General features: G+C 41.8%; 1 protein-coding gene across 10 annotated transcripts in view; it reads left to right on the top strand.

Annotated features, from left to right (window-relative positions):
- LOC135098150 (GTP-binding protein 10-like) overlaps positions 1-21866 on the top strand; it is a 187094-nt gene extending 165228 nt beyond the window's left edge. For 4 of the 10 annotated variants that reach the window (XM_064000370.1, XM_064000371.1, XM_064000372.1 and 1 more), the window contains 2 exons: positions 164-388; positions 1403-2316. In XM_064000370.1, coding sequence (XP_063856440.1) covers positions 164-388; positions 1403-1546 — 369 coding nt within the window. In that variant the 3' untranslated portion in view covers positions 1547-2316. Of the gene's footprint in view, positions 1-163; positions 389-1402; positions 2317-4019; positions 4227-4965; positions 5064-17927; positions 18083-21027 lie in introns of those variants that run through there. The other 6 variants (XM_064000375.1, XM_064000374.1, XM_064000376.1 and 3 more) reach the window with 3 other exon arrangements.
- The last annotated feature ends 291 nt before the right edge of the window (positions 21867-22157 follow it).

Below are 22157 nucleotides of genomic sequence, written 5' to 3' on the forward strand. Positions count from 1 at the left end.
ATTATTAAAATAGTACAGATACAACATATCAGACAAACACAAAATGCAAAATCAACTGAAGAGAAACAAAACAGCACATTACAAGCCTAATTTTATGCTGCTTTCTTGAAATAACTCATCATTTGAATTTCTAACTACTTTGTACCCTCCGATGACGCTGCAGCCGACCCTGGGTGTGGTGAAGTACAGTGACATGCGGCGGCTGACCATCACTGATCTGCAGGGACTCATCGAGGGTGCCTACTCCAACATGGGGATGGGGCACCGCTTCCTGTGCCACGTGGAGTGGACACACTTCCTCCTCTTTGTGGTAGACATCAACAGCTTCCGGCTGTCACCCAAACACCCATACTGTTCACCCACCGAGAATGTCATGCTGGTCAACAGGGTGAGTGTGTGGGTGCCCAGTGCCCTGCAGGGGTGTGTGGGGCTGAGGAACTTTGTGTGAATGTGATGTCTGTGTGTTTACAGTTTTGACTTGCTGTTGTGTTGTGTTGATTGGCAGCTTTACTCTCATTCTAACTAATAGGAGAGTTATTTGCTAGTGCTCTTAATACTGATTCTGTGCATTTATGGTTGTATGTGGACAAAATGCTTTAGTTTTGATTCTGTTTTTGTCAATTTATGACTTGGTGTTGGAACAGAACTCCACCATAACTTGGGGAAACTCTGTACAGTGTTGACATCTAGCCTACAATGAGTGCCTGGCTTGTGGCTTCCTTGGGGTTGTCAGACACACCCTGCTGGTAAACGCATGGATGTGAATTTGTGATCCCAAGTTTGAGTCATGTTGGAAACTGAGTCTTTGTGGCAGTGACAGGACAGTCGGTTGACCAAAATCCACTCAGGTCATGATGACCACCTCGGCCTGAGTGGTAACGTGTCAGACTCATGTTTCTGTGAATCCTGACAAAGGCGTGATCTCCTGTGAAACCCTCTCCTGGTTGATTCATCCTGCCACATCCTGTCTCCAGACCAGTGTCTCAGAGTCTGCATGATGCCCCAAGGCATGACATCACAGGGACAGCCTGTCATGTACTTACCCTTCACTCAAACACACACACACACACACACACACACACACACACACACACACACACACACACACACACACACACACACACACTGTCTTCATCTTTACTTTAATTAGTGTAGTTTATGACAAACACCTCCCCACAAAAAAAAAAAAAAAAAAGGCCAACAGATCTGCTACTCTTTATCCTCTTTTGAGTTAATTTGTACCTTATCACAAGCATCGTCATGAGGGCCAAGAAATCCGCTGCTCTTTTTTTCCTGTTCCTTTGTACCTTACCACAAAGTCTCATAAGGGCCAAGAAATCTGCTGCTCTTTTACCTTCATTTATATTCCTTTGTAGTTACTCCTCCACACCTGTACACACAGGAGTTGGAGCTGTATTCACCTGACCTGCTGAGTAAGCCAGCACTCCTTGTGGTGAATAAGATGGACTCCCCCAATGCTGAGTCTTGCCTGCAGGAACTCCTTCACAACTTTAAGAGGATGGAGGATGAGTACATGGGAACATAAGAATACAAGGGAAGCTGCAAGAATCTGTCAACCCACAATTGGCATTTCCTGTTAGAAATGCCTTCTGATTTCTACCTATCATCCTCATACCTAAATTTATTTGGTCTTCTTTTAAAAGCTCCATATTGACAGGACATTAACAGCCATAAGAAAATAGGGGAAGCTGCAGGCAGCCATCAGTCCTTAACATGAAAATCCCTGTATGAAACATGCCTGCCTATTTCCACCCATCTCCCCCATCCACAAGTTTGTTTAGTTTTCTTTTAAAGCTTCCTAACGACTCAGCACTAACAACCAGATTACTGAGTCTATTCTATTCATCAACCACTATATTTGAAAACTTTTTCCTTTGTATCTCATTTAAAGCTAGCTTTATCAAGCTTGAACCCACTATTTCTTGTCCTATCCTGATCACTGAACCTAAGGATTTTGCTCATGTCATCCTTGTTATATCCCCTAAGTAAAGACCTGAGGGAGGAAGAGAGTAGAGACATCTTTTATCATTATCTTTTCATCTCGTTTACTCCTTCATTCCTGTTGGTTTAATATTCTGTGTTTGAAGCACCAAGCCAACTGATTATGTGGGACTGAGATTGTTATAGTTATTTTATACTATATTAGGTGAATAGCCTCTCCATTAGGGGCTGATAGGACTAAGAGTGTGAATGATGTGTGTATGAGTGGATGGTGCTTTGTCTGGGCCACCCTGTGTGGGATTGCCAACCTGGTATATGGACAGATGGACAGATAGATACATGGTCAATAATTTGGAGCTTGGATATGAAGAAAATGTAAAACTAGTGGAGACATTTCAAAGGACACAGGAAAAAAAGCTGCAGTGTTTTAGCCATGTGAAGAGAAGGAAAGAGTCATATGTAAGGAGAAGTGTGATGGAGATAGAGGTGCAAGGCAGGAGAGCAAGAGGAAAACTAAACCTTATATGGATAGACTGTGTAAGAGAGGACTTGAGACAGAAACAATTGTCAAAGGAAAATATATATGACTATGCTTGGAGGAGAGCTGGCAAGAACAATGACTCTATAGAGACTAGGGAAAAGATATCAAGAAGAAGAAATTATGGAGGTGTAAGAATTAATAAGGGAATTATCGAGGTGTTTGGGCTGTGGGAGGCTGTGGAAGACAGTGCCTGAAAGTCACCAAATTCAGGGTAAACCTTCCACCATGGTCCAGGAAGTCATCAGCCAGTAGAGATGAGTCCAGAGCCTGACATACCACCACCTAGTAGGAGGGAATGTATTTATAAATTTCTTGAATAGAGTATAGTTGTCTTACAGGGTTAAATGTCTTGTAGGGATTTAAATCCTGCTATATTTACAGTCAGTGCAGGCCGAGGTGATCTGGAAGTCACACCCTGAGCCTCTTTCCCTTCTAATGTGGCTGCTGACTGGTGCTCTCATAATGTTCTTGACACTTCCTCAAATATATTTAAGATATTTTCTATCACCATATTAATTAAACTTTCCCCAAACAGTTTTTTTTTTTTTTCATATCAACAGGAAAACGGAGTATTAAACCTTCTGGAAACAAAAATGTGTCAGCAATAATTCAAGTCAAGGATAACATTGAAAATGAAACATAATATTGAAAATGAAAACTGGAATCATGACGCCTCTAGTGGTTGAGTCGTCCCAGTAGTAGTGCAGTGACTCTCCTTCACTAGGAATTACTAAAGACTAGTGTTTCTTATTGTTACTGAAAAAGGACAGAATATATTTTCTATCTTAGTTTAAGTAAATTAAATAGATGAAAGAATTTTTGCCTTTGTCTTTTCACGAAATAAGCCTCACTGGCTTTTGAAGTGAGAGTAATGAGCTCATTATATTTAGTGAAGCATTCTCCAAAGTAAAGTCCTCTCTTTTGTAAAGAATTTCCTGTATGTATGGAATGATATCACAGCCTGTGTAACACATTCATTACCTGGTCAACCTACTGTGGGAGGGAACATTGCTACCATTCCAGTATTTTGTAAAGCGTGTTCATGTTCATCTTTGATTCCTGCTCTTACATGTGAATCTTTCCTGTAAATTGAAAATGTTTTTAATGCCTTTCTGCACTAAGTGACGTTTCACATGAAGACATTTTGATGCATGCATTCTGTTCATAAGAGAGTCTCAAGTGACAGTCATAGTAATAATCACTGGACTGATGACTGACGTCTGGGAATGTCAAAATGGTGACTAAGGATGTCAGACTATTGACTGGAGACTGGTGACTAAGAATTTCAGAGTAGACTGGTGACTTAGGATGTCATTTAGGATAGTGAGTAATGATGAGGATCTTGATTGATGAGTGGTGACTGAGGAGTGTGACTGGTGACTGGTGATTGAAGGTGTGTCATGGGTGACTTTATGTATTTGACTGGTAAAATAGAATGTCTCTTAGGATAATGAGTACTGACCATGATTTTTGACTGGTGAGTGGTGGTGTTCCTGGGTGGTGCTGTTCCTCACAGACTATGTGTTGTGTTGCTCCTGTGGTGCCAAACTCACAGAGAACTCATGGGATAACTTTGTAAACATCTCCATTCCACTGTCTGAGGCATCCCAGCTGGTGACCATCCTGGGACACCCCCACCTCATGGTTCAGACCCTCAGGAACCCTGCTGACCTTGCTTTTGACTTGGTGACTGTCAGGAGTGGGCTGCTCAGGAGTGGGAGAGGTGAGCTGCACTCAAACATGTGTTTTGTTAGTTATGTGTTTGTTTCTGACCTCTAATCCTTCTGCTTATATTGTCATTCTCTCTTCTCCATTGGGCTCCTCCAATCACAGTCTCATATCTGCATCTTGTCCTATTGCTCCAATCCCTCCTCAGGATCCTCCTAAGCAGAGGTGCCTCTGGCATTTTGTCTCTGCTAGTTGGGGGACCTGATGAGGTATTTTGCTGATTTTCCTTGGAATGGCCACAGCTTCCATGTCAGAGACCAGGGGTGCGTTAAGTTAAGTGACTTGGGTTACCCGGGTCACCCAGTTCTCAACTGAATGCTCTCTGCATGACTCGGGTGACTCGGGTGATTTGGGTTACCCAAACCGAGGAGGTGGTGTGCTCTGTGCTTTGATATCACAGCAAAAATGGCCACCCAACCATACTTATATTGGTGTTATACATGCTTAGTTATAGTGCATAGTGCAGGGAGGCTCCCTTACTTTGAAGAACCTTGCTCCAGTTGTCATTGTGGGTGTAAAGTTTTCTGAACACTTCTTCTATCAGTCAGTGTTTCTCAGTGGTGCAAGACTGATACTTTTTTCCTTTACATGATATTTGAGCCAGATACCAAAGTTAGCTGATAGCTTATTTTCCATTAGATGATATTTGAACCAGAAACCAAAGTTAGTTGATATGAACTGATTTTCCTTGAACCAGACCAGATCCACCTGACTGCTTTTTTTTTCTTTTCCAGGATATTTGAACCAGAAACCAAAGCCAGCACAACACACTTCAAAGCTTCCTTGGAGGGTTTCTATGGACTCATTCTAGAGAAACTGGTCACTGAGAAATGTAAGTATGCAAAAGTTGGAACAGAATTTATTAGCTAATATTTACCTTTGAAGTATGATGTTGTAGTGGTCAGAATGTTTGCTTCTATCTTGTTGGAGTTGTGTTCAGTTTGCATTCAGTTTGCAGTGTGTCCAAGTAACTGCAGTTGGTGTATGCATAGCTGATGTAGAAGCTGTGCCTGCTGCCTCCTTCCTTCTTTTAATGGTGCACCCTTAAATCTTGCCATCACCTAAAATTTTGCACTAAAAATATTTGTAATCACCTTTTTGGTCAGCTTTGCCCTAAGCTAATTTAAAATATATATATATATATATATATATATATATATATATATATATATATATATATATATATATATATATATATATATATATATATATATATATATATATATATATGAATAAAGAAACTAATAATATCTAGCTATTATCCTTTAGATAAATCATGAAAACAAATGAACAAAAAAAAATAAATAAAAAAAGGAGGGGCATGTGGTCCATGGAAGAACAACATGAGTGAGTTTACATGAGTGATAGGTTTGTTTCTGCAGTTTTCTTAAGGAGTAATACTAAATTATTATTATTGTTTTCCTCGTGATCATTTTTTAATCACCTGAGAGCAAGGCTAAGTGATACAGTGATTGGATGGCATGCGGATGTTGATTGACACTTGAAAATTTTGTCATTGTTTTTGCTGCCAACTTTATAATTCGAAGACTCTCTCTCTCTCTCTCTCTCTCTCTCTCTCTCTCTCTCTCTCTCTCTCTCTCTCTCTCTCTCTCTCTCTCTCTCTCTCTCTCTCTCTCTCTCTCTCTCTCTCTCTCTCTCTCTCTCTCTCTCTAAGTAAAATTAAGTAAAGTAATAGACTGGAAATATTAAAATGTATATATCTTTTATTTATATTGATAAATCATCATTAACAAATAACAGTTTTGTGGTTATGTCTTTTTGAACAGTGCAGTGTCCTAAACACAGAGGCAGGCAGTCTCCCTATTGAAGCAGGCTGAAGCTAAACACTAGAGGCAACAAGATTCAGTCTACTTTTACAGTGTGCAGCTTTACATATAATTACAGAAGTACATGAGACTTACCGTAGGTTAGTTGAAATGTGCTTCGGATTTTGCGAGGCACATCACGTCTGCTAGATGGTAGAGTTCACATGAGATACACTACACTTCGCCACACAGTCAGTCTTTAAAGATACAACTACCCACATGAAATATTATCTCCCAACCCTTCCAGTCCTTGAATTTTTGTTGTGTAAACCAAGAATCATCAATTAACAAAGGGAGGGAGTGGAGGGTATGTGAACTCTACCATCTAGCAGACGTGATGTGCCTCGCAAAATCCGAAGCACATTTCAACTAACCTACGGTAAGTCTCATGTACTTCTGTAATTTTACTTCGGCAAATCACTTGTCTGCTAGATGGTGCCATTCACATGAGATTTTAAAGTCATGTGGGTGTTGTATGTAAAGGGTTCTGTCAAATTTCACATTTTGTAAATAGGTGTAAATAAAAGTTCCTATTACAAAAACCCCATTGTCATTTACGAAAATAGAACATGATTTTTACTGCTGATAACATTTCAAACCTTACATTATACTGAGCCTGGCACTGCTTCTTGAAAAAGGGTCTATTTCCCCTTGTATATCCTCATTATAATATTTAGCAAATGTGGCTTCCTGCGTCCAACCAGCTTTTGCCATGATGGTGGCAATAGGCACATCCAGTGCCTTGGCCTTAGACACTGACACAGGTCTAATACTACCTGCTGTGTACCTCTTGGTATCAATCCCTCACTTACATAACATGGTCTTAAGCCACCTTGCCACCATGTCCTTAGAAACACCCCTATGGAGTTTTATATAACTTATGAGTAGTCTCCCATCTGCATTTCCAGATTCTGTCCTTAGCCTCTCAGTTCTTTCTATATATTCTTTCATAGCCTTAACTACACACAATCTGTAATCCTAAGGATAAGCTTTAAATACAATAGTACGAACATTAAATTTTGGCCTGCATTGCTTGATGTTACCTCCTAACAAAACTGAAACAGATTCTTCTCCAAATGCCATATTCACCAACAATAAGTGCAAAGTTTGGATCCTGGCTGCTTGTGTCATTGCCATCAGCATCACCATTTTTAGCGATAAGTCTTTCAGTGTTAGGCTGTGTAGTGGTTCCACGAGTCTTATCTTTTGTAATACAAGTTTCACATCCCAGGTCGTTGCATACCTGGGTGTAGAAGGGCGTAAGTTGAAGACTCCCCGCAGAAATCTGTTGACAAGTGGGTGATTGCCCGCTCTGCAGCCTTCCACCATAATTCCTATTGCAGATAGAGTCCCTCTCGCCATGTTAATGCTTTCATAACCCACATTCCTTTGAAAGTTACGAGACAGAAAGTTTAATATATCTGCTATAGATGGTGCAATGGCATTAATGTTCCCTCTACTACAAAAGAGTGTCCACCTCTTGATGTGAGTGTTGTATTGTCTACCTGTTGCTGGTTTCCAAGAGGCCATAATGATTTCCGTACCTTCTTTAGATATGCCACATTCTCCAAGTTGTTTCCGGACAACTGACAAGCCATCAAATTTGTGTGTTTCATTATTGGGTGTTCCTCAGCAGTTGACGGATGCATTAGCACATTTTTCCTTCTCTGTATGACCCGAGGGTCGTCTACTAGCATCCGAAGGAGCATCCCCATCCACGGTTGTGATGGCCAAAGTGGCACTATGATCCATCCTCTAGTCCTTTCCTCCCTTAACTTCTGCAGACATCTTCCGAGTTTTCCACCATCTGGCTTCGACTACAGAGTCATTCTCATACTAAATTTATCTGTGCTGTATACCTCTCTCCTAACTCCTCTGACTATAAGAAATTCTTTGACTACTTAACTTCCAAAGTGGAGCACATTCTGACCCTCTTCCCTTTTGCAGAGATCTCCATTCTTGGAGACTTCAATGTTCACCACCAGCTTTGGCTTTCCTCTCCCTTCACTGACCATCCTGGTGAACTAGCCTACAACTTTGCTATCCTCCATGACCTAGAGCAATTGGTGCAACACCCTACTCGTATTCCTGACCGTCTTGGAGATACGCCCAACATTCTTGACCTTTTCCTGACCTCTAATCCTTCTGCTTATGCTGTCACCCTTTCTTCTCCGTTGGGCTCCTCCGATCACAATCTCATATCTTTATCTTGTCCTATCACTCCAATCCCTCCTCAGGATCCCCCTAAGCGAAGGTGCCTCTGGCGTTTTGCCTCTGCTAGTTGGGGGGACCTGAGGCGGTATTTTGCTGATTTTCCTTGGAATGACTACTGCTTCCGTGTCAGAGACCCGTCTTTGTGTGCTGAGCGCATAACAGAGGTGATAGTGTCTGGCATGGAGGCGTACATTCCTCACTCTTTTTCTCGTCCTAAACCTTCTAAACCTTGGTTTAACACAGCTTGTTCTCGTGCTATACATGATAGAGAGGTGGCCCACAAAAGGTACTTAAGCCTTCCTTCACCAGAATCTCATGCACTTTATATTTCTGCCCGGAACCATGCCAAGTCTGTTCTCCAACTAGCCAAAAACTCCTTCATTAACAGAAAATGTCAAAACCTTTCAAGATCTAACTCCCCTCGTGATTTCTGGCATCTAGCCAAAAATATCTCCAATAACTTTGCTTCTTCTTCTTTCCCTCCTCTACTTCAACCAGATGGCACCACTGCTATCACATCTATTTCTAAAGCTGAACTCTTTGCTCAAACCTTTGCTAAAAACTCTACCTTGGATGATTCTGGGCTTGTTCCTCCCTCTCCTCCACCCTCTGACTACTTCATGCCTCGTATTAAAATTCTTCGTAATGATGTTTTCCATGCCCTCGCTGGCCTAAACCCTCAGAAGGCTTATGGACCTGATGGGGTCCCTCCTATTGTTCTCCGAAACTGTGCCTCCGTGCTTGCACCTTGCCTAGTCAAACTCTTTCAGCTCTGTCTGTCAACATCTACCTTTCCTTCTTGCTGGAAGTTTGCCTACATTCAACCTGTTCCTAAAAAGGGTGACCGCTCTAATCCCTCAAACTACCGTCCTATTGCTTTAATTTCCTGCTTATCTAAAGTTTTTGAATCTATCCTCAACAGGAAGATTCTTAAACATCTATCACTTCACAACCTTCTATCTGATCGCCAGTATGGGTTCCGTCAAGGACGCTCTACTGGTGATCTTCTGGCTTTCCTTACTGAGTCTTGGTCATCCTCTTTTAGAGACTTTGGTGAAACTTTTGCTGTTGCCTTGGACATATCAAAAGCCTTTGATAGAGTCTGGCACAAAGCTTTGATTTCCAAACTACCCTCCTACGGTTTCTATCCTTCTCTCTGTAACTTCATCTCAAGTTTCCTTTCTGACCGTTCTATTGCTGCTGTGGTAGACGGTCATTGTTCTTCTCCTAAATCTATTAACTGTGGTGTTCCTCAGGGTTCTGTCCTGTCACCCACTCTCTTCTTATTACTCATTAATGATCTTCTAAACCAAACTTCTTGTCCTATCCACTCCTATGCTGATGATACCACCCTGCACTTTTCCACGTCTTTTCATAGACGTCCAACCCTTCAGGAGGTAAACATATCACGCAGGGAAGCCACAGAACGCCTGACTTCTGATCTTTCTAAAATTTCTGATTGGGGCAGAGCAAACTTGGTATTGTTCAATGCCTCAAAAACTCAATTCCTCCATCTATCAACTCGACACAATCTTCCAGACAACTATCCCCTCTTCTTCAATGACACTCAACTGTCCCCCTCTTCTACACTGAACATCCTCGGTCTGTCCTTTACTTATAATCTGAACTGGAAACTTCACATCTCATCTCTAGCTAAAACGGCTTCTATGAAGTTAGGTGTTCTGAGATGTCTCCGCCAGTTTTTCTCACCCCCCCAGCTGCTAACTCTGTACAAGGGCCTTATCCGTCCATGTATGGAGTATGCTTCACATGTCTGGGGGGGTTCCACTCATACTGCTGTTCTAGACAGGGTGGAATCAAAAGCTTTTCGTCTCATCAACTCCTCTCCTCTAACTGACTGTCTTCAGCCTCTCTCTCACCGCCGCAATGTTGCATCTCTTGCTGTCTTCTACCGCTATTTTCATGCTAACTGCTCTTCTGATCTTGCTAACTGCATGCCTCCACTCCTTCCGCGGCCTCGCTGCACAAGACTTTCTTCTTTCTCTCACTCCTATTCTGTCCACCTCTCTAACGCAAGAGTTAACCAGTATTCTCAATCATTCATCCCTTTCTCTGGTAAACTCTGGAACTCCTTGCCTGCTTCTGTATTTCCACCTTCCTATGACTTGAATTCCTTCAAGAGGGAGGTTTCAAGACACTTATCCACCAATTTTTGACCACTGCTTTGACCCTTTTAGGGACTGGCATTTCAGTGGGCATTTTTTTTATTAGATTTTTGTTGCCCTTGGCCAGTATCCTTCCTACATAAAAAAAAAAAAATCTAGAGATCAGAGAGAAGGGAGGAAAGAGGTAAACCAATTTAAATTTAGCCCACGGAATTGTAACTGCATCAATATATGCAGCCTCTGGATCTGGTGTCCATGCACAGAATGGAGTCATTTGTTTGTTCAAACATGAAGCAAATAGGTCTATACAAGGATTCCCAAATATAGAACACAATTCCTTAAATATCATCTCATTCAGCTGCCACTCATGTCCGTCATTAAAGTAACGTGATGCCTCGTCGGCCATGACATTACATTTGCCTGGTATGTGGGAAGCTGTCAGCCATACCCCATTACTAAGACACCATTCCCAGATGTTCCTATAAAAAAATGTCATCACAAACTATTGACTTAACACCTCCCATCTCATTCACGTAATTAATCGCTGTGGTGTTATCACATAATGTGTAAACCTCTAAGGAGATGTGTAAAAGATCTCAATGAGAATAACATAGCCAATAATTCACTCATTAATGTGCGAACGCACCTCTTCAGGGGACCATCTGCCATTGGTAGTGATGCTATTTTGGCAACCTACCCATCCTAGATTTTAAGCATCTGTGAACAACTCAGTATCTGGTGCATTTCTGAATATTTTCCTGTTTTGACTCTCCAATTCCTTAATCCACCAGTTTAAATCTGTTCTAATCTCCTCTGTAATGTTCATCCATCTATTAAAGTCTCCACATGCCTCTTCCAAAGCCTTGATCTTTGCTCTTTCCATCCTCCTATAGTGCATCTTCCCCATCTCTACAGCTGGGATTGCTGCCACCAGCAGGCCAATCACTCTTGCCACAATTCTAATTTTTTCTTTGTCTATTGACTAAAAGAGAGTAATGCTGTATAATCTCATCCCTCCTACCCGCCGGCAAGGTAACTGTCATGGCCACCAAATCTATCACATTACCTAAATACTCAATACGCGTAGTGGGACTTAAAACAGATTTCTCCACATTTATGCAGAAACCTACACTCTGCAACAACTGAATGTTGTCATTCATGCAATCAAAACATCTCGGCAAAGAGCTACTATACAGAAGCGTATCATCAATATAACTAGTGATGTTGTGGCTTTTATGCCTAAGTGTAGAGAAAACTGGCTTCAGAAGTTTTGTAAATAGACGAGGACCATCCGAAAACCCGTTAGGTAGACGTGAACTGGTAAATCTTATCCAACCATCTAAAACACAGATATTTTTGTTGTTCCTCTGCAATTTTTACTGAATAATAGGCTTTCTTAAGGTCTATAGAAGCCATATAATCTCCTTGACTAAGCAACTGTAATACTTGTTCAAAATTTTCTATTTTAAAATGAGTATATTCTACATGCCTGTTCAGTTTTCAAGATTTAACACCATCCTATAATCCCCTGTCTTATTCTTCCTCAGAAAAACTGGTGAAAGTATTTGTTGATCCTGTCCATGTGTCTCTATGATGGCCTTTATCTCTAACAATTTTTTAACCTCCTAATGCATAATCAGTTTATCTTCCTCACTAAAGACATACTGTATATCCTCTCTAAATAAATATCCGATATTAGCTTCATCTATATTCAGATGACAATGTTCCACCATATCCAAAATGAACAGGTCACTTGTAATCACACGCCATTTATTGATAAACTTGTGAAGTTGCCCAGCCTCAAATTGTTCTTTCACCTGGGTTAATGCCGGGGGATATGTTGACCCCAGCCTCTCACGTTTTTTGTTGTCCAAGCTTGAGCAGGGTAGGAGCGCCTGTGTTCACCACTGGAGGGCATCCTGCGAAAACCATATGGCTGATATCTGGATGGGAATCCACAGGAGGAGGCCTTGGCAAAAAAGTTACATTGTTTACCTACACCAAATCTGCCACTGCTTGCAGTCCAAGATGTAGGCTTCTTAAAAGTGAATTTAGTTTTCAGCCTTTCTGCCTCCTCAATATTTCTGTTGGCTTGTGACAGGTCATCCCCAAACAATAGACCCATCATGGGAGCCTTGTCAGCACACAAATGAGAATATTTGGGATTAATGTCCCTCTTTATGATATGTTGCCTGTTCAAGTTATTTCTGTAGTGGGCATTACCCAATAATGCTAATGCACCATTGAGCATGGCCACCTCATTTGCAATAATTTGGTGCTCTTCATCACGTGCCACCTTGTCTAGCACAGTAAGCGATTTTACAACAATAGTAGCTGCCTTGGTAATATCTTTTTTCCCACTTCCCTTAAGCGGAAGTCTGCCTTCTTTGCCTCTGCAGGCAGTGCGTCCAGGACCTGTGGGTTGCAATCCATTTGAGTTAATGCATGGCAGTTATTTGGTCTAAATGTCACCTCATCCTCTACAATGGCTTTGTAATCTTCCTGCCTCATGCCATTAATAAACAGGTGGTTCACCATTGCAGCAATTTCCTTGTCAAGTTCTTTTGAGACAGTTTCCATGGGTTCATAATTCTTAGCACCTTGTAACAATATACTATCATGAGGAACATCCCTCTGGATTTCCTCTTCCTCATCACTGTCCTCCCTCAGTGGAGTTCTAAATCCAGAAAATCCTGCCTGTGATTCCTGAGAATCAGGCATCAAAGTATTATTTGACACCTACAGGGGAGCATTGTTATGAACTGCTTTTGACTTCACAGCCCCATTTTCCTTCTTAAGCTTGTCCATGTCTTTCCTCAACTAAATTAAAGCATCCATAATCATGCCCAAAGAAGGCGCATTGCTGTCTTCACCAGCGTATTTTGGAGAAGGGGAAGGTGACCGAGAGTAACTTAACCTCTCATGACGAGTAGAACGGCTCTTAGATCTGGATCTTTCTTCATGTTTACTCCCCTTGTGTAGTCCCTTTACCTTAGCTGAGGTGCGTGGCAAGCTGGTAGTTCTGAATCTCTCAGGACTGGGGCAAGCATCAGAAGGCGTCCTAGACATGGCGGCTAATGTTAACAATATGCCACCCCTTTTAACAGCAGTTCCTTTTATAACCCCACGGGTGCCTTAACCTCACACACAGGGTAACTTTAAATCAAAAACTCCTTCCTTATAATAATCTGGGAAGTCAAATGCCCCCAGGCTTGTAAATAAGGCAATATTCCTCTTGCCCCAATAATGGGTAACAAGATGGAACCATCTCGCACCTATGTCGGCTCACGAGTGCCCAAATATTGTTATATATATATATATATATAGCATAAAATATTTGCCAATAATCCGCCTTATACCAAGTAACGGATATCATATAACCAATAATCCGCCCTTATACAAGGTAACAGATATTTATAGTCCATAATCCGCCCTTAAATCAGGTAACGGATTCAAGTAGGCAACACTCCGCCCTTATCAGGTAACGGATATCCATAGGCAATACTCCGCCCTATAATCAGGTAACGGATAACTCAAGACAATATTCCATCCTTATAACAGGTAATGGAAACCATAATACACAATCCAAACAAGAAAACTAATATTCCTATCACTCCTTGATAACAGAAGTCGTAACAACAGAACAGGAGGCAGGACCGACGTCCGTCTTGTGTGGTGTCTGCGTAGTAACTGACTGTGTGGCAAAGTGTAGTGTATCTCATGTGAACGGCACCATCTAGCAGACAAGTGATTTGCCGAAGTAAAATTTGTAGCATTGGTTGCCTCTTCCAGCTTTTCATTGTTGCCTTCCCATTCCTCACTTGATCCAGGTCAGATGTATTATTTCCACATGTGTTTTGCAGACACCACCTCTATTACAGTTCATTTCCTTCTCTCACCTGCTCTCACATTACATGCTGCAGCCCCACACAGTGCTGTTTTTTTTTTTTTTTTTTTTTTATGTAGGAAGGGCACTGGCCAAGGGCAACAAAAATCTAATAAAAAAATGCCCACTGAAATGCCAGTCCCATAAAAGGGTCAAAGCAGTGGTCAAAAATTGATGGATAAGTGTCTTGAAACCTCCCTCTTGAAGGAATTCAAGTCATAGGAAGATGGAAATACAGAAGCAGGCAGGGAGTTCCAGAGTTTACCAGAGAAAGGGATGAATGATTGAGAATACTGGTTAACTCTTGCGTTAGAGAGGTGGACAGAATAGGGGTGAGAGAAAGAAGAAAGTCTTGTGCAGCGAGGCTGCGGAAGGAGGGGAGGCATGCAGTTAGCAAGATCAGAAGAGCAGTTAGCATGAAAATAGCGGTAGAAGACAGCTAGATATGCAACATTGCGGCGATGAGAGAGAGGCTGAAGACAGTCAGTTAGAGGAGAGGAGTTGATGAGATGAAAAGCTTTTGATTCCACCCTGTCTAGAAGAGCAGTTTCAGTGGAACCCCGCCAGACATGTGAAGCATACTCCATACATGGACGGATAAGGCCCTTGTACAGAGTTAGCAGCTGGGGGGGTGAGAAAAACTGGCGGAGACGTCTCAGAACACCTAACTTCATAGAAGCTGTTTTAGCTAGAGATGAGATGTGAAGTTTCCAGTTCAGATTATAAGTAAAGGACAGACTGAGGATGTTCAGTGTAGAAGAGGGGGACAATTGAGTGTCATTGAAGAAGAGGGGATAGTTGTCTTGGAAGGATGTGTCGAGTTGATAGATGGAGGAATTGAGTTTTTGAGGCATTGAACAATACCAAGTTTGCCCTGCCCCAATCAGAAATTTTAGAAAGATCAGAAGTCAGGCGTTCTGTGGCTTCCCTGCGTGAAATGTTTACCTCCTGAAGGGTTGGACGTCTATGAAAAGACGTGGAAAAGTGCAGGGTGGTATCACCAGCGTAGGAGTGGATAGGACAAGAAGTTTGGTTTAGATCATTAATGAATAATAAGAAGAGAGTGGGTGACAGGACAGAACCCTGAGGAACACCACTGTTAATAGATTTAGGAGAAGAACAGTGACCGTCTACCACAGCAGCAATAGAACGGTCAGAAAGGAAACTTGAGATGAAGTTACAGAGAGAAGGATAGAAACCATAGGAGGATAGTTTGGAAATCAAAGCTTTGTGCCAGACTCTATCAAAAGCTTTTGATATGTCCAAGGCAACAGCAAAAGTTTCACCAAAATCTCTAAAAGAGGATGACCAAGACTCAGTAAGGAAAGCCAGAAGATCACCAGTAGAGCGGCCTTGACAGAACCCATACTGGCGATCAGATAGAAGGTTGTGAAGTGATAGATGTTTAAGAATCTTCCTGTTGAGGATAGATTCAAAAACTTTAGATAGGCCGGAAATTAAAGCAATAGGACAGTAGTTTGAGGGATTAGAACGGTCACCCTTTTTAGGAACAGGTTGAATGTAGGCAAACTTCCAGCAAGAAGGAAAGGTAGATGGTGACAGACAGAGCTGAAAGAGTTTGACTAGGCAAGGTGCAAGCACGGAGGCACAGTTTCGGAGAACAATAGGAGGGACCCCATCAGGTCCATAAGCCGTCTGAGGGTTTAGGCCAGCGAGGGCATGGAAAACATCATTGCGAAGAATTTTACTAGGTGGCATGAAGTAGTCAGAGGGTGGAGGAGAGGGAGGAACAAGCCCAGAATCGTCCAAGGTAGTGTTTTTAGCAAAGGTTTGAGCAAAGAGTTCAGCTTTAGGAATAGATGTGATAGCAGTGGTGCCATCTGGTTGAAATAGAAGAGGGAGAGAAGAAGAAGCAAAGTTATTGGAGATTTCTGGCTAGATGCCAGAAATCACGAGGGGAGTTAGATCTTGAAAGGTTTGACATTTTCTGTTAATGAAGGAGTTTTTGGCTAGTTAGAGAACAGACTTGACATGGTTCCGGGCAGAAATATAAAGTGCATGAGATTCTGGTGATGGAAGGCTTAAGTACCTTTTGTGGGCCACCTCTCTATCATGTATAGCACGAGAACAAGCTGTGTTAAACCAAGGTTTAGAAGGTTTAGGACGAGAAAAAGAGTGAGGAATGTACACCTCCATGCCAGACACTATCACCTCTGTTATACGCTCAGCACACAAAGACGGGTCTCTGACACGGAAGCAGTAGTCATTCCAAGGAAAATCAGCAAAATACCTCCTCAGGTCCCCCCAACTAGCAGAGGCAAAACACCAGAGGCACCTTCGCTTAGGGGGATCCTGAGGAGGGATTGGAGTGATAGGACAAGATAAAGATATGAGATTGTGATCGGAGGAGCCCAACGGAGAAGAAAGGGTGACAGCATAAGCAGAAGGATTAGAGGTCAGGAAAAGGTCAAGAATGTTGGGCGTATCTCCAAGACGGTCAGGAATACGAGTAGGGTGTTGCACCAATTGCTTTAGGTCGTGGAGGATAGCAAAGTTGTAGGCTAGTTCACCAGGATGGTCAGTGAAGGGAGAGGAAAGCCAAAGCTGGTGGTGAACATTGAAGTCTCCAAGAATGGAGATCTCTGCAAAAGGGAAGAGGGTCAGAATGTGCTCCACTTTGGAAGTTAAGTAGTCAAAGAATTTCTTATAGTCAGAGGAGTTAGGTGAGAGGTATACAGCACAGATAAATTTAGTATGAGAGTGACTCTGTAGTCGTAGCCAGATGGTGGAAAACTCGGAAGATTCAAGAGCGTGGGCACGAGAGCAGGTTAAGTCATTGCGCACATAAACGCAGCATCCAGCTTTGGATCGAAAATGAGGATAGAGAAAGTAGGAGGGAACAGAAAAGGGGCTACTGTCAGTTGCCTCAGACACCTGAGTTTCGGTGAGGAAAAAAAGATGAAGTTTAGAAGAGGAGAGGTGGTGTTCTACAGATTGAAAATTAGATCTTAGACTGCGAATGTTGCAGAAGTTAATGAAGAAAAAGTTGAGGGGGCTGTCAAGACACTTAGGGTCGTCGACAAAAAGACAGTCCGACCTGGGGACATTTATGGTCCCCTCCCCAGATGGGGACTCCGAGGCTGGTGTAGGAGTCGCCATGATTTAAAAAATTTTGAGTGAAGGGTGTGTGTGTTATTAGGTGCTTGTAGATTTGTGTGGAGGAAGAGAGTTGTCTTTAGAGGGCAGGCTGTGACTGCCCCCTTGTGTTGTGAGACACAAAGGGAAATGTTGTGAGGTCACAGCTGGGTTTAATAAGTTCACAGCACCCCCTGAACAGTGCTTTAGACGTCACTGGGAGTAATTATCGTTTCGGCAGGTGTCTACTGCCTCCTCCTGTGAGGAGGCAGTAGACTTCCTTGTATAACCAGCTCTGCATTCATTAAAAGCATTCTATATTTCTCCCTTTTCTCTTCATACTTCTTTCATGCAGTTTCATTCTACTTCTGCTTATCTTCTGAAGCAGTATAATATTCAAAACACCTAACTTGTAACAGCTGTATGTCTTGCTTCTCTGTCAGCCACCAGTGCAGTATTCTTTTTTTTAATACCAGTTGGTTCACATTCCACTGTACTACCAACTTTCACCAGACTCCCCTCTATCTGTATTAAATGAAAACACTCAGTTTCAGACTCCTCATTGGCCTTCCCAAGCACCAGCAGTTTTAGCACAATGGCACAAGACGGGTAGGACATGGTGCCTCTCGACCTCGAGCTTCTGGCTGAGCTGGAGGAGGAAGCAACCTCTCACTATACTGAGGAGGATAACCAGTTTACAGAGGTATGTCTGTTGTTACACATGTGTGGTGCTTTGTTTCAGCTTTCCTTTTTTTATTGAGACATCAGCTTGATGTGTGTGCATGCTCAAGTGTGGATGCTTTGTTTCATCTGCCTCTTTTGTTAAGATATCAGCCTAGAGTAATGAAAATTACTTCACATCACTGGGATGGATATTCAGTCACAAAGGAGTATAGTTGCTGAAGCCAAGCTGATCTGCAAGTTGTGCTCTCTGCATGCTCTCCACCTCCTTCCCCTATCTTTTGAAAATATTGGTATGAAAACATAATGTATGATATCAAAGTATTAACTTTTAGAAAAAAAAATAGTTTAAAGAAATAGACCAGTTATTTACACAACTCATTCATACGCCTGTGTTTCATATCATGTCACTGACTTGCATCACGTCTCCACTGGTGAGTCAGCAGGCATGACTGCCTAACCTAGACACAATCAGTGGCCAGTGGGAGCAGCAGCAAGTGAACTGTAAGAGTTTTTAAAAAGAAAACTGGTTGTAATCCACCACCAGATCAATATGGGTGTTTGCTGCTATTGTATATTACCCATGCAAATCAGTTCACACTGTTTGATGTGTAGCTTATTTTATCTTTCCTCCAGGCAGAGAAAATTTGCACAGTTCATAGGCAGTCTCAACAAAGAAAAATAGCCAAGATAAAGCATGTGTATACACACACACACACTTTGTTGATTCATTCCATCTGTAAGCACCCCCACTCCCCCAGAGATCACATTAGAACAGAAGTTTGAGGGTTGTGGAAAGTGTGATATTTCCTGCCACAAACACTGTGTGGAGTATGTCGTCCTAAGGTTAAGTGGTGGGACTTTGGCTGACACATAGTGGCAGTTAGAGGAAAATCCCATCATTATTGGAGCAAGACAGCTGAAGGAACAGAACCCCATGATTCTTCTGGATGTCAGTGTGAGTGGCGGAGCATATCATGCTCTCCAGAAGCCTCAAACCTAGAAGCCAGATGATGTACTGTAACTCAGTTTACTCCAGTTTGGTGGCACATTTTCTTGTATGCAGTCCTGATTTGTACCATACAGTCACTCACTGTGTAAGTCTTTGACATCACGAGAAATTTGTGCACTTGTATATGCATGCATCACAAAATGCTGCAGATGGGATGAGGTAAGTGATACTTCATAAAAAGGCATATATTTCTCAAGAAAAGTAATTAAAACCGACCCATATTGTCAATCAAAGCAAGTGGGAAGAACTTGAGTATTGCCATTTAGTAGGTATTTTTGGCATGCAGCTTCTCTGTGGTGAATACAGTGGTAAAAATAACTAACATGCTAGTTGGCCACATGCAACTCACCAATCATGTCAAGATGTGCTGGCTGGACTTCTTTTACTCTATCCTTCCACCTCCCTGTGATTCTCTTCTCCTATTACTCTATCACCTTTCACCTTACTTGTTCAGCATTTCTGTCAGCTTTTCCTGCTCTCATTCATCTTAAATCTACTCACAAAAATTCCCTCCCTCCATTAGGTGTTGGTCAGACATCACTCTACCTTTTCCTCTCATCATTCACAGGCAATATTTTTACTGCTTCCCTGACACTGGTGGTGACAATTCTTCATCTGCTTGCATCACTCAAGTATGCTCATCATTATCCTTCTTAAATATAAATATTTCCAGTCACTAACTGTCACTGAAAGCATAGCCCTAACATTCTTCCTCCAATTTAATTTCTTTGAAGTGCACCACACAACTACACCTTAAACTACACACAGTGGAACCTCGGTTCGTGAAGATTACTATTTATGAACAAATCACTTCATGAATATTTTTTAAGAATTTTTGCCATGGTTCTTGAACAGTGTTTCTGTGTGTGAATGCACAAACACCCTGCAGACCCCCTCAGCTGGCAAGCACACACACACTGTTGTGTTTTGGCATGCCTGCCGTGAACATTGTGATTATCACACACTGGCAAGTCACCCAAGTCAGGTGCCTTCCCAGCTGTTGGAGAGGAGCTAGACCTGGATCTCCTTTACCCCATTCCACCTCTAGTAAATTGCATGCCTTCTTATTTAGCCTGCCTCTTTTTACTTTACTTTCAGGATGGTTACGAGTATAAAGATGATAATAATTAGAAAGAAAAGACACCATCTCGCCTTGCACCAAACATGCACTGGCTGGAAGGAAATATTGGAGCAAGACTGTAAAGGAGGGATTTTTCTGTATAACAGTATGTGCTCTGTTGTCCAATTACATTTCACCTCATGTCCCATTGTCTGGATACCCAAAGAAAGAGTGCATCTGTTAGACAGGTTTATAAGACGTGAGGTTGTCAAGAATTCCTGGATCACAGACACAAGGTGGAATTTGGAAAGCATGTGCTGTCATGAGTAGTGCAACAATCCCCATTTTACATAGACTTTTATGCTCAAATATTTCCTTCCAGCCAACCCATGCCTGGTGCAAGGCAAGATTTTGTCTTTTCCTCTCAAACAACTCTTTCCAACCATTCTGAAAGTTGAAATAGGAAGTGGCAGACTTAATTAATTTATGAAGGCATGTGATTTAGAGATGGAGTAAGGTAAGGGCTCCCAGGTCAAACAGCTGGGAAGGCACCTGACCTTCATATCAGTGACATGATATAGCCTGATGTCCAAGAAACTTACACCTTTCTGTGGTTACTGTAACTTCATTCTTGTCAAAGAAAAAAAAAAAATAATAATAATAATAATGCAGTTTCTGAGGTTGGAATAGATTAATTGTATTTTAATTAATTTAAATGGGAAAACTTGTTTTGGTTTGTGAACTGAGGTTTCTACTGTACATAGATCCCAACAAAGTTCAGAATCCCCTGAATCCCTCCTCTGATCCCAACAAAGTTCAGAATCCCCTGAATCCCTCCTCTCTACTCTATAGCAGCTCCTTGTCTATGAAATGACCAGTATTTGATATGTTCCAGCACTGCAAGAAGAGCCTGCCTAAGCCGCCAATACTCCCTGCTGACAGATTTGACCGCAACAGACAGTGCAGAGGCAACTTTAGGCATCAAGACTACAGGAAGGAAGGAGGCTGCAGGGATCAAGGGGAGTACAGAGGTCATGGGAATTATAGGGATCGTGGGAATTACAGGGATCACAGGTGGGAATATTCTGACCACAGGCAAGGGAGGTTTGTCAGTGACCACAGAGATCATGATGACAGCAGAAGGGATAGCGAGAAGAGGAAGTACAGGTCTGAGAAGGAGAGTGATGAGTATGGAAGAAGGAATTACCAGTCCAGCAAATACTACAATGGGTGGGGGGGGGGGTGTCATCCTGTTGAGTTTTGTGAATCCAGTGGCTGGTATATTTATCTTTCATCAGGGACTTCACACAAGCTTCCACGCCATTAATTCTTTGAGCAGTAACCAAAGATTACTGACATTTAATTTACATTTAAATGCCTGCCTGCCTGTCTGTTCATATCTTTCTCTCACAACGTACTCACCATTCACTTGTGAACATTTAGATTTTTAGGAAATATTTTTGAGCAAGTTCCTTCATCACAAGGCAACCATCTACTAAAAAGAAAGAAAAATGGAATATATGTTGGCATTTCCTTGATTGCTTTTGGTGTTAGTGACTTTCCAGAGTGACAATACAAGTGTTATCCCCACTACAAGTCATGCACTATATATAACATCACTGAGTATCTTTTCTCTCATTTTCATATAAATGTTTGTAACATTTTCATATAAATGTATGCTAACTTTTATGTGGACTTACTGTAAGATTTTTTAAAAGTAAAGTATTTATCCAATTTACGATTATATACTAAAAACCTCCAAGAAAAGTATTTTTCCAATTCACGATTATATACTAAACCTTCATCTCCAAGATAAGACGTGATGGTTCATAACGTGCACAGGAATGGCATCCAACAAAGTAATTGTTGCCAAAGCCTCCAGTAATCCAGAACCTTAAAAAAGTTGCAACCCTCACTTTAGTCTGAAATTTTTATACTGTATGTCTGCATAATTATCAAGTTACATCCCCTTGCAGCCTCAGCACACCAAGGCAAGGAGATACCGTGAAGGATTAGACCAAACAT

The sequence above is a fragment of the Scylla paramamosain genome, unplaced genomic scaffold, assembly GCF_035594125.1.
Source record: "Scylla paramamosain isolate STU-SP2022 unplaced genomic scaffold, ASM3559412v1 Contig47, whole genome shotgun sequence".
Classification (NCBI taxonomy): Eukaryota; Metazoa; Arthropoda; class Malacostraca; order Decapoda; family Portunidae; genus Scylla; species Scylla paramamosain.